General features: G+C 48.1%; 2 protein-coding genes across 6 annotated transcripts in view; both read left to right on the top strand.

The window, feature by feature from the left end:
- The window catches only part of LOC139061035 (EEF1AKMT4-ECE2 readthrough transcript protein-like), a 140,062-nt gene that overhangs the window by 82,844 nt on the left and 41,056 nt on the right, over positions 1–16,162 (top strand). The gene's annotated exons all lie outside the window — the stretch shown is intronic.
- The window catches only part of LOC139061032 (endothelin-converting enzyme 2-like), a 98,033-nt gene that overhangs the window by 55,489 nt on the left and 26,382 nt on the right, over positions 1–16,162 (top strand). For 3 of the 5 annotated variants that reach the window (XM_070540461.1, XM_070540463.1, XM_070540462.1), the window contains exons 7-8: positions 892–1,208; positions 3,147–4,072. In XM_070540461.1, the coding sequence (XP_070396562.1) occupies positions 892–1,208; positions 3,147–3,462 (633 nt within the window). In that variant the 3' untranslated portion in view covers positions 3,463–4,072. Of the gene's footprint in view, positions 1–891; positions 1,209–3,146; positions 4,073–16,162 lie in introns of those variants that run through there. The other 2 variants (XR_011515153.1, XR_011515152.1) reach the window with 1 other exon arrangement.

Here is a 16,162-nt window from a genome sequence, read left to right as displayed (position 1 = left end):
TGATCAGCCCAGCGGGGCAACCGATTATCAAAAAAATCTATCTCCGATCGAAACAACCTAATGGAAGCGTCACTAACACAGTCTTGGTCTATCTTCTTTATGTGATATGCCTGCATCAGTTCGCGTGCAGTCTGGTCCTGGCTTCTCCCCGGAATCTTTATTTTTCTTTATTTGCGGTCACTATCATATGCGGAGAATGGACGGGATGTGAAAGAAAGGAAAGGTAAAGCGAAGACACGTCCCGTCTTTTCTCGCTCCACCGAGAGTGAGGTGGCTCAATCTCACACTGCATTTAGTACCACCCTCTAACAGAGCCTTGCACAGTTCGGGGCACACTACGCCCCCCCGCCGTACTCGCCGCCTGTCTTGCGTGCCTACATATAGTATGACGCTGCGCGCGCAGCATACGGCCGTAATGATAACAGCATTTGTGTTACCAACACGACACGGCGTTTTGTGCAGGAACGTATAGCGAACGCAGAATTTTCCTGAAAGAAAGAGCAAACCAGGCACATTACGATAACTATTTGGGGACAAGATGCACTCTAAAAGGTGGCAAATTTTCTACGCCCTTAAAAAGATTCCTCCCTTTGGCGCTTATCTTGTGCCACAAGAATAATCGTGATCTATCTTTCCCGTACTTCCTTTCTTTAACACTGCGTTCCCGGTACTTTCAAGTCACGAAAAGCATGCGCATTTTTAGCGTGACGTATAGCATTCCGGAAAGAAAAGTAGCGAGCGCAGCGTTTTCAAAAACGAAAGCGCAAGCAATTGAGGCAGACGACGATTATTGTTGTAGGACAAATATGCACCTCAAAAGGTGAAGCTGTTTCAAGAGCGCAGAGTGCGCTCCCTCTAGCCAACTAGCGTCTTCCACGTTCTCGACGACAGGTCAACGCCTTCTACGCATCCGTGCCCCCTATGAAAATGAAGCCGCTCTACAACTACGTGGCCGTCAAAGGCGCCATGCGTGGTCTCATGCGGGACCCGGAGTTCCGGTTCATGAACCAGGAGTGGAAGATCGAGGACTCCAGCACCCTGCGGGGGTACAGCCTGGTGCCGCCCGAGCTGGAGTTCCCGTGGCTGGGACCGGGAAGGCCTTACGCCCTCGCCCTGGCCGGACTGGGCGTCCGAATGGCGGCCACGCTCTACTTCCAATCGGTGGCGAGGCTGGCGAACGCCTCAGAGACTACAGCCGCCAATTTCAGGCAAGTAAAAAAAAAATGGCTGTGGCTTAGCTAAGGTTAAGCCCAGGATGCGAAGCATACTAGCCTTTATTTTAACGCGACAGCGTTAAGGAGCTCGCTTCGCAGAAAAGCCGGTGTCGTCGGTGTCCGTGTCTGCGGCGTTGCACTTCATGAATAAATCGTTGTCGCGCCGAACGCTGTGTTGCTCGACGCTCACCGCGTCCGATGCGGGGGCGACGCAGCGAGCGACGGCGGGAGTTCGAGCCCCGTTTCTCCTCTATCGTGACGTCACGGTGTCACGTGGTATCGAAGGCAACACCGCCGCGCCTGAGGAACTGGGTTGAGCTCTAGTAATATGCTTCGCATAAAAAGCGATGGAAATCATTTCAGTGTCCATTTATGCGGTTCATTGATTCCCCGTCGTACAGCTGGGAAGCGTTTAGCACTTCTGTGGCTGATGCCAACAGATAACGAAGCTACGGAAAAGCGCAGAAGAAAGGAAGTATTCGATATTTGAAGCATTCCAATAACAAAGAACAAATCGCAGATGATTAGGTTTAAGTACGTGACAAGGAAAATGAGAGTGAAAAAGAAAAGGCAACTTTCCAGTATGGAGGAGCAGGGTCCATGACCCCTCCTTGCGACGTGTGGCGCTGTCGTCGCATGCGATGCAGCTAAGATAGAGCTACCACGTGACGCCGTGAGATAACCCTATCGGATCAATGCTTCGTGGTTTGCATGTGCTCTGAAATTGTTAGACACGCTTAGTGTGAAGAATGTTTATATTAAACTTGAAAATGTGCACAGCTATGCAGGATCAGTGTATTGCTTCATGCCAGACTTTGGGAGTGCCGGCGAGAGATCTGACGATATTGTGTTGTTCGGAATTATAGGCTTGGATATGTAGGATGGTGTCTATCTTATCTTTTTTTGTCTTTAGTCTGTTAAACGTTCGACTAATACTGGAGTATTGTAGTATGCTTGCGTCCATTAACGAGCTCAATAATGTGGCGATGTTGTAAAATGTACATCGAAATGCAATGACACTTGCATTAAAAACATGATCATTACACTTCTCGGTCTCAACTGCAGAAGGGAGATAAATTACCCACCATTAGCAATTGCTGTGTGCGAAGTTATTACGCCTTAAGTTTTTCTGCCAGCACAAAAATGATCAATTTAAAACTGATCCTGACAAATACGCTCACAATTTTTAGAGTAACGAGACATGAGCGCATTGAACACTTATTCAAGTACAGATTTCTAAGCTAAGACAAACTTTTCTGACAGAAAGTCAGAAAACGGAATATGTTTCCACATGAGCTTGTGAACTGTAGGTCTAATAACGTCTTGTCAAAAACGAAACGAAACGAAGGTCTATCTGAGAATGTTGACCAAGTAGAATAGAGCTGAAGGCAGCAATGGTTCCTTTTCTTAGCGCTAATAATTTTTCCGTACAGACGTCTATTGTATCCCTTCTACTGCTTATATATATGCGCTTCTTTCTTTTTCTAATTTTGACGGCTGATGGCGTGTCTTCTCACCCATTTTGGGCCCCCTCTGTAATTCCGAATTCTGGCCGAAAATGGCCCAATTTCGTCGAAAGACCCCAGTTGTCAACACATTTTACGTCCTCCGTCAGAATAAACTCGCTCCAGTTTGCGCTGCCCCGAGGGATTACCTGCGGCGCCATCGACCAGAAGCTCCGCAAAACACTGCAAAGGAATGCTGCAAAAATGAAACAGTACTAATGACAAGCTCAGCTCCTCCGTCCATGGAACGAAAGGGGCTAGTATTCACTAGGGTACGAACCCATCTTCCGAATCTTGCAATAGTCTCCGACTGAGGCTACAGCAGCAGCTGTAGAAGTGCGTAAATGATTATATAGGGGCGGGGGGGGGGGCAATGCTCAAGACAGTGCTCGCGAACAAAAGAAATGTTCCGCAAATGCGGCCGCAGATGCCTGGCGCCCTCTGCCAAAGACGAAGACGGTGTCGGCGCGGACATTCCGGCCGCAGCCGCTGCTCTGCGCGTGGTCTGGAGAACCTGGGAGGCGGCGAGAAGGGCGAACGCGACCCCGGCGATCAACCTCGGACCCGTGCCCAGCGACGCCGCCGTGTTCGCCTTCCACTGCTGGTTCTCGTGCGGACTGCGACCCTACCACGAAATGATTTGCAACTTGCCCCTGATGCACTCTAGCGACTTCGCGCGCGTCTATGGTTGCAAGGAAGGTTCGAGGATGAACCCGAAAACCAAGTGCGCGATCAGGGTGTAGGGCTTCGCGCGCGTGAACCTCTTCTATAGGGTTTACGCGCAGAGGATGCATCCCAGCACACTGTAAGAAATGTGTGCTTTATCGCGGATTTCGCTTTTTTTTTCTGCGTCTGTCAATCTGTCCCTCCATCTCTCCGTCAGTCAGGTCGGGCCACGTCAGGTCCGGTCAAGCCAAGCTAAGTCCTGTCCTGTCTGTCGGTATAGTGATCATAAGTTTACACATCAGGCTGATGAGCAAAAGAGATCGTGGGTTCAAACTCCGGCCACAAGGACCAGATTCTGGTGGGGTTGCAGAATGCAAAATGCTTGAGGCCCGCAACCTGTGTACAGTGTTCTCGATTGTAGCAAGATATTCTGGTTGTAGCTGCAGACGTTCAGATGCGAACCTCTCACAAGGAACGCGAACTTGTACGACCAACTGCAAGGTGTCACAACGTTCCTGACACATGAGAGCGCGTCATAGAGCTCCGCAACTTTTTTGATTTATTTGTAGTGTTGCACAAAAACCCTACCGCAACCGCTGGTCGTATATGAACAACTGCAGGTAGTTTGCTTTCATCGGGCATTATGGTACCTAATCACACGTGGTCAACGTTACGTATCATCATCAGCCTGGTTACGCCCACTGCAGGGCAAAGGCCTCTCCCCTATTTCTCCAACAACCCCGGTCATGTACTAATTGTGGCCATGCCGTACCTGCAAACTTCTTAATGTCATCCGCCCACCTAACTTTCTGTCGTCCCCTGCTACGCTTCCCTTCCCTTGGAATCCAGTCCGTAACCCTTAATGACCATCGGTTATCTTCCCTCCTCATTACATGTCCTGCCCATGCCCATTTCTTTTTCTTGATTTCAACTAAGATGTCATTAATTCGCGTTTGTTCCCTGACCCAATCTGCTCTTTTCTTATCCCTTAATGTTACACCTATCATTCTTCTTTCCATAGCTCGTTGCGTCGTCCTCAATTTGAGTAGAACTCTTTTCGTAAGCCTCCAGGTTTCTGCCCCGTAGGTGAGTACTGGTAAGACACAGCTATTATACACTTTTCTCTTGAGGGATAATGGCAACCTGCTGTTCATGATCTGAGAATGCCTGCCAAACGCACCCCAGCCCATTCTTATTCTTCTGATTATTTCTGTCTCATGATCCGGATCCGCCGTCACTACCTGCCCTAAGTAGATGTATTCCCTTACGACTTCCAGTGCCTCGCTGCCTATTGTAAACTGCTGATCTCTTCCGAGACTGTTAAACATTACTTTAGTTTTCTGCAGATTAATTTTTAGACCCACTCTTCTGCTTTGCCTCTCCAGGTCAGTGAGCATGCATTGCAGTTGGTCCCCTGAGTTACTAAGCAAGGCAATATCATCAGCGAATCGCAAGTTACTAAGGTATTCTCCATTAACTTTTATCCCCATTTCTTCCCAATCCAGGTCTCTGAATACCTCCTGTAAACACGCTGTGAATAGCATTGGAGAGATGGTATCTCCCTGCTTGACGCCTTTCTTTATTGGGATTTTGTTGCTTTCTTTATGGAGTACTATGGTGGCTGTGGAGCCGCTATAGATATTTTTCAGTATTTTTACATATGGCTCGTCTACACCCTGATTCCACAATGCCTCCATGACTGCTGAGGTTTCGACAGAATCACATGCTTTCTCGTAATCAATGAAAGCTATATATAATGGTTGCTTATATTCCGCACATTTCTCTATCACCTGATTGATAGTGTGAATATGATCTATTGTTGAGTAGCCTTTACGGAATCCTGCCTGGTCCTTTGCTTGACAGAAGTCTAAGGTGTTCCTGATTCTATTTGCGATTACCTTAGTAAATAGTTTGTAGGCAACGGACAGTAAGCTGATTGGTCTATAATTTTTCAAGTCTTTGGCGTCCCCTTTCTTATGAATTAGGATTATGTTAGCATTTTTCCAAGATTCCGGTACGCTCGAGGTCATGAGGCATTGCGTATACAGGGTGGCCAGTTTCTCTAGAACAATCTGTCCCCCATCCTTCAACAAATCTGCTGTTACCTGATCCTCCCCAGCTGCCTTCCCCCTTTTCATATCTCCCAAGGCTTTCTTTACTTCTTCCGGCGTTACCTGTGGGATTTCGAATTCCTCTAGACTATTTTCTCTTCCATTATCGTCGTGGGTGGCACTGGTACTGTACAAATCTCTATAGAACTCCTCAGCCACTTGTACTATCTCATCCATATTAGTAATGATATTGCCGGCTTTGTCTCTTAGCGCATACATCTGATTCTTGCCAATTCCTAGTTTCTTTTTCACTGCTTTTAGGCTTCCTCCGTTCCTGAGAGCATGTTCAATTCTATCCATATTATACTTCCTTATGTCAGCTGTCTTACGCTTGTTGATTAACTTCGAAAGTTCTGCCAGTTCTATTCTAGCTGTAGGGTTAGAGGCTTTCATACATTGGCGTTTCTTGATCAGATCTTTCGTCTCCTGCGATAGTTTACTAGTATCCTGCCTAACGGAGTTACCACCGACTTCCATTGCACACTCCTTAATGATGTCCACAAGATTGTCGTTCATTGCTTCAACACTAAGGTCCTCTTCCTGAGTTAAAGCCGAATACCTGTTCTGTAGCTTGATCTGGAATTGCTCTATTTTCCCCCTAACCGCTAACTCATTGATCGGCTTCTTATATACCAGTTTCTTCCTTTCCCTTCTCAGGTCTAGGCTAATTCGAGTTCTTACCATCCTGTGATCACTGCAGCGCACCTTGCCGAGCACGTCCACATCTTTTATGATGCCAGGGTTAGCGCAGAGTATGAAGTCTATTTCATTTCTAGTCTCGCCGTTCGGGCCCCTCCACGTCCACTTTCGGCTATCCCGTTTGCGGAAGAAGGTATTCATTATCCTCATATTATTCTGTTCCGCAAACTCTACCAATAACTCCCCCCTGATATTCCTAGTGCCTATGCCATATTCCCCCACTGCTTTGTCTCCAGCCTGCTTTTTGCCTACCTTGGCATTAAAGTCACCCATTAGTATAGTGTATTTAGTTTTCACTCTACCCATCGCCGATTCCACGTCTTCATAGAAGCTTTCGACTTCCTGGTCATCATGACTGGATGTAGGGGCGTAGACCTGTACAATCTTCATTTTGTACCTCTTATTAAGTTTCACAACAAGACCTGCCACCCTCTCGTTAATGCTATAGAATTCCTGTATGTTACCAGCTATATTCTTATTAATCAGGAATCCGACGCCTAGTTCCCTTCTCTCAGCTAAGCCCCGGTAGCACAGGACGTGCCCGCTATTTAGCACTGTATATGCTTCTTTTGGCCTCCTAACTTCGCTGAGCCCTATTATATCCCATTTACTGCCTTCTAATTCCTCCAATAGCACTGCTAGACTCGCCTCACTAGATAACGTTCTAGCGTTAAACGTTGCCAGGTTCATATTCCAATGGCGGCCTGTCCGGAGCCAGTGATTCTTAGCACCCTCTGCAGCGTCGCAGGTCTGACCGCCGCCGTGGTCAGTTGCTTCGCAGCTGCTGGGGACTGAGGGCCGGGGTTTGGTTGTGTTGTTCATATAGGAGGTTGTGGCCAAGTACTGCACCAGGGTGGCCAATCCTGCTCTGGTGAGGGAGTGCGTTACCGGTTCTGGTCACCGGGATCAGGCCACACTCCAGGCTTGTTTATGCAATTTTAACAACATGCGGATTTTTTTTTTAATCCGGTGGAAAATTGCCGGCACCGGGATTCGAACCACGGACCTCTTGCACGCGAGGCGGGTGTTCTACCTCTACGCCACCACTGCAGAAAAAAAAACGTTACGTAATCCCAGGTATAATCCTTTTATGTGATGCCCTCCGCTGCGCGTTTTTTTTCTTTTTTATGTCAGAAACGGCAAATCATGAAGCGGGGAGTTGGCGTCCAAATCCAAGCCCCGATGCCGGTTCTGTTTCAGTCATAGAAATAGATCTCGAAGGTTATGCTTTTGAGGACTACATACACCGGAAGTGATAGTGGAGCCCAAGAACACTCAATGGGCTCCATGTTTTAGCCTTCACAGAAGGAAAAGCAGGGTGCTCGATCAGGCGCACGTTCGGTTGCAATGGACGACGAATAGCTCAATTTTATCCCAGTGATTTTCCCAAACACAATTTCACACGCATAGAAAGCATATTAAAACTTAATCACTTTTATTTCTGGCCATGTAGAGCAGATTTGTACAAAAATACATACACACATTGATATTCAGAAGTTACTCGGCATAGTATTTCACTATTTAGTAATTGGTTGGTTGAGGTAATCACAACTGTAAACCCAGTCCAGCGTATCCAAGACATTACTATAGTCTATACTCTACGTATTCCATGCTTCAATCAGAATGTTTGTGCATTAAACGCACCGCAGCATATCTGATACGTTGAGGATTACAGGTTAAAGAATGAGAAGGCATGCAATATGGATGACGTTTATTGTTAGGGAATGAGCTGCAGAAGACGCAAACATTCTTATAAGAGTACGTCACGGGGGCTGCCACTCCCCTCCACCCGATTTGCCGGTGCAGTCCGTGGACTGCTGCACGAAGTCCTTCGTCTCACGTCCAGATTCGTGTTCTCTGAATCTGCAATGGGAATGTTCCAGATGTACCAATAGAACAGGTTTGCTCCAGAAAGAGCAATAACTGTTGCGCCGGAAGTGCTCTGAATCCCCCATTGGAATTCACCAATGATTTTGCACTGACAATCGTTCTGGACAGCCCCGATGAAGATGGCGCGCTAGAAGAGAGCACCGTGCTGAGAAATGATGGTCGTCATCATCATAAATAATGGACAGTTAGATGCGTCAGTGCAGTTAAAATTTATTTATTTCTTTTGCTTCCTGTTCTGCAAGTGAATAACAAAAAGCAAAAAAAAGAGCTACTCGATTTCTTGGTGATTTTCTCTTTTCTGTCACTGTGTGTCGTTCATTTGTTCTTACTTAGTTTCTCTTTTTTGGCATCACACTGATTTGCCGTAATAACTGCAGTAAAGGCTCCATGGGCTTGATTGTTAAAGGTGTCCGTTGAATTTTTTCGCGTATTTTTTTCTTAGTGTTTCAGTTTGTCAGGATACGTGGCGTTCACCTTTGGCGCCTTTAACATTGATTATGTCTTAACAGACAATATCAGCTGTTATTGCGTTAGGATCCGATGTTCTTAACTCTTGTTTCACAACTGTAAATCGAAGAGTGTACAAAGTGCGTGGACCTGTTGCGCAGGCGCTACACTCGAAAGAATGCCTGAATTTACAAGTGCGATCAGTGTGCTTTGAAGAGCGTAAATTCTGCTGCGAGATTTCTTGTCTGTTTTGCCTTGGTAAATTAAGCTTAGGTTCCAGTTCTCAGATTGACGCTTGATGAGGAAACGTAAACTACAATTTTTCTTTTCGAACAGGCGTAAAGCGTTCAAGTGTCCTCAGTAGACAACTGCTTAACCGATTAAAATAAAAGGTGTTGCATTAAAAATAGAAGGCTGCTTCCTGCCGACTGTTGAAAAAGTTTGTCTTATGGCTTCGAACGTTTAACAAACAGTTCTAAATAATTTGTATTTAAAATATAGGTGATGCAGGAGCTTTATAAATTCGTAACATTATGACAAATGCAGGTGTCATGCTTCTGTGAACGGCATCTATTAGAGTATCCAAAATGACAAGCTGGGTTCTTAGAAAGGGGAACTGTTGCCATGCTCGCGAGGTTTTTATATATGTACCACCAAAAATTTGCGGAATACTTCAGAGTGATGCATCATACATAAATTTTGTCCGCCTTGGGAGTCTCAAAAGAGGTAGTTTACAGAATTGCGACATTGTTTATTCTATTTATTGCCGGTAGTTGTAATCGTGATTCTTCAGTATTTCGCAGTCTCGAAGAATTTCTGCAAGAACGTCAATCGTGTAAAGAAAAATCTGCTCTCTGTATTTACATGATATTAACTTTTAGCTTTAGATGCGGCAGCCCTTGTCGTAATACGTGCAGCGGTTGCCGAGAAAAACAATTTCTGCTTTGTGCTCCTCAGATTTTTCCCTTCTTTAGTTTATATTCGCCTATTAAATACAGAAATAAAGACGTTTAAAAAAATTATTCGGATTGGTGTTAAATATTGCTTCGAGACTCTTTCTAATGGATAATTTTCTTATTGGAATACTCATAGGTTTGCCTACATTCGTCGCCTCTGTCACCGTATGTTTCATAGGTCACCATTATCGCCTTTAATGTAATGAAAACTCAAATAACCTTGCTTTACTGCCTTTGTCACGTGACGTGTCGGTACGATGGAAGCCAAATCTTTTGGAGTAATACTAAAAATGTTTCTAATGTTTTTTTTTAATGATAGAAAGAAGGACAGGGCGGAAGAAACTTTGGGACGCTGTACCCTTTCTCTGTAGTACGTGTCTGTGCAATATGCGAATTCGTCTCATACTTCATGCTTCTTAAATGCCGAACCTAGGGACCAGCAGTGCGGCTTAAAAAATATTAATCTTAATAGGCATCCGCAACAGCTAGAGAGTAGATCACGTGATTCCAGCGTGTCAAGTGCCCCCAGAGGAGGACGTTCGACAATGCCGACACTACAACAGCGCAGCCGATCGAGAGGCCGTTCTCGCTCCCAAGTGCGCATTCAAGAAGGGCCGACCTGGGCGGACCGGGCCAAGCCAAAACCGCCTTCACAATCAAAGGTAACGCATGTAGCATTGCCAAAGCATAACAAAAAAGACTCTAGAATAGCTCAGCTAGCGGAAGAAAACACGCGCCTCAAGGCGGAGATTCAGCAAATGAGGGCGGATTTCGAATCGTTTCGGAAACACGGTTCCACTCCTCAGCTAGTCGACCAACAGCAGCAGCAGGTGCCGCAAAGTACACCGACCCCGCAAGGGGAGCAGTCGGTTCGCTCGGTCAAACGCAGGGCCCCTCCCCTGACGGAGGAGGGAAACCCGGTGGAACCCGAGTCCAGTAGCGTCCTATTGGGAATTAAGCAGTCGATTAGCTCATTGCAGCTAATGGTCCAGCAACTAGCGGAGAGCATGGTAGCGCTCGCGGCGAGAGTGACGCGTATCGGAGCACACGTGGCGCCTGTGGGTGCTAAACAAATCCAAGGCATCAATCATGGCGACCAACTCAACTAGAGAGCTGTTAGTGTGGCAGTGGAATTGCGCTAGCTTCAAAAAGCGCAAGGCTCCGCTGCTACAGTTCGTTGCCTCACAGGCGGACAAACCGCACGTCATAATCTTACAAGAAACTTTGGGTAGCGAGGTGTCCCTGCCCGGCTACCGGGTAGCCTCGTCGAAATTCGAACAGGGTAAGCGCGGAGTGGCGACCCTCGTCGCGAACAAATGCTCTTTCCAGGAACGAGATTTGAAATTAGGCAACGCGAAAGTGGAGGTAACCGTGATCGAACTCATACCGAACAGTTGGCTTAAAAACAGCGTATTCGTAGTGAACGTGTACAGCCTGCCCTCTGACCACAGACAGTCGTTCACATCGATAATAACGAAGGCGGCCTCAATGGCCAGGGGGGCCCCTCTCATAGTGGCAGGAGATTTTAACGCGCCCCACGGAGCATGGGGTTACGCAAGGCCAGTGCCTAAGGGAGAGCGGCTATTGGTGGCAGTCACTACGTGCTCGCTAGAGCTGGTGACGGACCCCCGCTATCCGACTCGACTAGGCACGTCGGTGGCGCGGGACACGACGCCCGACCTGACCTTCGTCAAGAACGTGCGAGGGGCCGAGTGGCGCAACCTGCACGAGAACCTCGGCAGCGACCACTACATACTGGCGGTCACGATCCCCATCAGGGCGGCACCACCGAGAGAATTTAAGGTCACCGACTGGGACGCCTTCCGCAAAATAAGGAAGGAAGACACAAACGAATACGCGGATCTAGACAGTCTTTTTAGAAGGCTCAAAGAGGACGTTAACACCGCGACGAGGGTTGTCCAAACTGAACTGAACGTGGAAAGGATGGACGCGAGATTGGCACACCTATTAGAGGCAAAGAATTCCATCACGGCCAGGTGGAAAACGCAAAGACTGAATCGCAGACTACGAAAGAAAGTAGCGGCACTAAACCGGGAGATAGAAGCGCACTCGATCGAGCTTTCCAAGCAACAGTGTAACGAGGTGTGCGCGTCGGTAGACGGACAAATGAGAACCGGGCGCAAATCGAACCTCCTAAAGCAACTGTTAGGCGACAAACAATCCAAAGGAAGTCAGAGATTGGCAATCGATAGGATTTTACAAAAGCAAAAGGAGCAGAGCAAAACGGAAAGCGAATTCCTAAAGGAGCTGGCGGAGACGTATCTGCCACTGGGCCCGTCAGGCGACGGCGACTATCCACAATACGCCGGGGCAGAGGTCGAAGAACTCGACGCACCTTTCACGGAATCAGAAATTTGGGATGCCTTACAAGGCCTCAACGGACGCTCCGCTACAGGCCCGGACGGGGTCTCGAACAAACTGTTGAGGAACCTAGACGGAAGGTCGGTCGAGAAGCTCACCGAAGAAATCAACAGAGTGTGGGAAACGGGAGAAGTACCAGAGGTGTGGAAAGAGGCCTCGGTCATACTTATACCGAAACCCGGTAAACCACTTGCGGCGGAGAACATGCGGCCAATATCGCTCACCTCGTGCGTAGGCAACACGGCCGAACATGCCATACATAACCGAGTATCCCGGTACATAGAGAGAGAGGGCCTCTTCCCACATAACATGGTGGGCTTCATACCGGGCCTCTCCACACAGGACGTAATGTTGCTACTCAAAAAGCATATAATTGACGGCATGACCAGAGACACCAGGGGCATACTGGCCCTGGACCTAACGAAAGCGTTCGACACGGTCAAACACAGATTTCTAATGGAAACGATCTCGATGATGGGGCTCGGCCGGAAATTCCACTCTTACATAGGCTCCTTCCTCAGAGACAGGAAAGCCACGATCAAAATTGGACAGGCCACGTCCGATTGGCACACGCTGGACGCGAGGGGCACCCCACAAGGGGCGGTGCTCTCCCCACTATTATTCAATCTGGCAATGAAAGGGCTCTCTGGCCGGCTGACGAGAGTGACCAACGTCAATCACGCCCTGTACGCAGACGACATTACGGTGTGGTGCCCAGGAGGGTCCGACGCAGAAGTCGAGCAGGCTCTTCAAGAGGCGCTGGACACAACGGAAGAGTACCTGAAGGAAACGGGACTCCGTATGTCACCCAGCAAATCGGAACTGTTGCTGTACAGGCCCTCAAAACAAGGCATGAGGAATTTGACGCCGATCGATCAAATACCGATCAAATTACATACGAATGCCGGCCCGCCGATTCCCAGAGTGGACACTATACGAATCCTGGGGCTGCTAATTGAGGCGAAAGGTGGTAACACACAAACTGTCATGAAACTAACGTCCAAAACGGAGAACATGCTCCGGCTGATCCTCAGGGTGACGAACCGCAGAGGAGGGCTCAGCGAGAGCAGTCTCATCAGACTTTACCACGCCTTCCTCATGAGTCACGTCAATTACGTAGCCTCGGCGCTAAAATGGACCAAGAGAGACGCGGCCAAAATAGAGACACTGATGCGCAAGAGCGTCAAAAGGGTGCTAGGTCTCCCGATCACTACAAGCACGGAGCAGCTCGATCGGTTAGGGGTCCACAATTCACTATCAGAAATCATCGAAGCGCAGACCAAGGCACAGGTCGTGCGGCTGTCGACCACCAGGGCCGGCAGGCGCATCCTAGAAGAAGCAGGGATAAATGCCGAGGCAGAGTGCAACGTACACAAGATTGCGCTCAGCGCGGCGGTAAGGGGCACTTTCAAGGTAGAACCGCTTCCGAGAAACGTCCACCCGCAATTCAACGAGGGGCGCCGAAAGGCGAGGCCCGAGCACTGCTGAAATCGACCGCCAACTGCCCGGGCCTGGCGGCATTTGTAGACGCGGCCCAGTATGGGCGCAGCGACCGGTACGCGGCTGTCTCGGTACGCTGGGATGGCACAATAATTAACGCAGCATCGGTCAAGAGGGTAACGTCCGAAGTGGCCGAACAGCTGGCAATAGCCATGGCAATGAGAGACCCCGAACGTCCTCACGTCTACACAGATTCGCGATCGGCGGCAAGAGCAATCGCCTCGGGCTCGATATCCCGGGAAGCGGCCGCCGTCCTCGGCAGCGAGGGAGCCGCGGGTCAGCACCTCGTCAAATGGTTTCCAGCCCACATGGGGGCCGACGTGCAACCCGAATTTCCCAACGCCAACGAGCTGGCGAACGGACGCGCGCGAGGACTCACGCACCGCGGCGATCGTGGCGAGCGAGGTGGCGGGGAGGGAGGGGAGCACCGAGACCCGCTGCTCACCTTCAACGAAGTAACAACACACTATCAGCTGTCGAGGAGGACCTTCCCACTCCCCCACGCTAAACTCACGAGACCACAGTCATCGATATTCAGAATGCTTCAGACAGGGTCGTTCCCCTTGAGAGGCAGACTGAGCCGTTATTCACCAGAAGTAGAGCCGCAGTGTCCGGATTGTGGTGAATCTTACTGCTCGCTAGCGCACATGCTTTGGCAAGGCTCCGCGTTAAGCGGCACCGTGTTCACTAAAGAAGAAGACTGGGTGGACGCCCTGCAAAGCGACGACCACCAGACCCAGCTCCGGGCCGTCCAGAGGGCTCACGAAAGGGCGGAGGCTCATGGGCTTCCCGTCCCAACGTGGGTGCGGCCCGCGACCCCTGCCGCCCACTAAACCAAGAGTGGGTGGGGAGGGGTTCCTCAGGACACATTAAAGTTATTTCCTCCTCCAATAGGCATGCCATGCTATACTTCGGCAGGATAAGTTAGGGGGAGGGGATCTGGAAGAAGGTGGGATTGACTGTATGACAAAGTTGTTCTATTTTTATGTTAGCTTATTTTATCTCAAAATTCTTTAAATATTTCTATTAAACTTTTCAACAACAATAATTTAGTCCCACGCTCTGCCATTGAGATCCGGTTTCGTTTTAATTCTTAATGGAAACAGCTTGCCTTTTGGCCAATCCCCCATAGTGGGTATGCGCCAGTGTTTGGGAGACAAGACAAGTCAAGACAAGTCGTTCAGTGAGCACGGTTCCAGATTAGTTTAACGATGATCGTGTGGACTTGCGTCTCGCCTAATAAGCGAGGTCTGACACAAATGTTGGCTGAGTCGCAACGAATGTTTGGCTAAGCAAACGTATCGGCGTACCTATGATATTTTAGAATGTTTAGACGTTCACTGAAAGGCCAGTGATATAGATTTCACGCCGCATAAATCGCGCACACTATCTCTGATCTTTCAGCAACTCATTGGTTAGCACCTAAATTTTCTGCCTAAATCCTTTTAGAGGACATCACGAAATAAAACTGTGTTCCAATAGTTCACTAACATTCGAAATGGCTGGGTCGAAATCCAGGACGGTTTTGCTTTCTTTTCTGCCGCTTGCTAAATATTTAATTGAACTTATTGGTGGCTCTACTATGGTAGAATAAAACAGTAAAACATGTTTGTAGCTGCCATTTAATACTTAAAGATCGTGTTTATATTTCGTTTTGAAGTAAGACGTTTTTTCACTATGGCCTGGAGTAAGTTTCATGCCCAGCTTTAGGTGGCTGTACAATCCAAACATTCCCCGATTTTTTCAATGGGTATAATCGAGAAATCAAGCTAGCAGTGTCACGCGGCGTCCGTAATACTCAAGGATTTCGTCCCGAAAGTATGCTCGTTACATTTTTTTGCCTGGATTTATTATCTTTCGTAACATCCTACGTTCAATTACTACGATTATCAACCGAGACTTAAAAAAGCCAGTAGAGGTCACATGCAGAGAGAATGTTCATTCTTTTCAACATCAAAGCCACGAAATAATAAATTTAAGACTGTTCTCATCTTTCGACCTCTGCTATTGCAAATTTACATTAGCAAGGAAATGTAAACTTTCTAGGCTGCCAGAAGATCAAGGTGTGATTGCAACGAGCGAAAAGGACACAGACCAGTAAGCATTAGCTGGTAAGGCGTGCTCGCGATATGCAGTCGATGGTCTCCCCAAGCAACGCGTCCACAACTAAATGACCTGTGTAACGAGTGAATAATTCTGTCTGGGTCCAATTGCGAGCTGTGCGGTGCGCGATCTCTTTAGAACGAAGTGCCCCGCATAACGAATGATTTTGGAGGCCCCAAGGACTTCGTCATAAAAGCATTCGTCTGTACGGACTTTAATATAGTGGGAAGCATAAGCAGTTGCCTGAGGAGCAAAGTGGTCTTGGCGAAACCTTTGCAGCATTGATTCAACGACCGAAGGAGGGAGCATACCAGGTAGCTTGTTCTCATAGCGGTCAAATACTTTGTACTGGGGTAGGTTCAACAAATCTTAGTTCTATATGGCTTCCCTGCCGCTAACTTTGCCTTTCAAGGCCCAGCTAAGATTCCACCTCATGTTTTTTTTTTCGCCCATGCAAATTCTCAGCCGAAACTTCGTAGAACCGCGTTGTGCGGAGGACATCGCGAACGTTAGAATTTAAGCGTACGGGAGTATATATATGCATTATTAACCCACAAAAACTGATTTACGGTAGTAAAATGCAGGCACATGCGTTAAGGAGCGAGACCACCGCAGAAATCATCGGCATCTATAGCCGCTTGTCTTATCCTCATTTCTTATAGGAATAGCGAAATTACTAATCGCGTTTT

The sequence above is a fragment of the Dermacentor albipictus genome, chromosome 6, assembly GCF_038994185.2.
Source record: "Dermacentor albipictus isolate Rhodes 1998 colony chromosome 6, USDA_Dalb.pri_finalv2, whole genome shotgun sequence".
Taxonomy (NCBI): domain Eukaryota; kingdom Metazoa; phylum Arthropoda; class Arachnida; order Ixodida; family Ixodidae; genus Dermacentor; species Dermacentor albipictus.
Note: the sequence above shows the minus strand (reverse complement) of the source record. Positions and strands in the feature narration are given on the sequence as shown.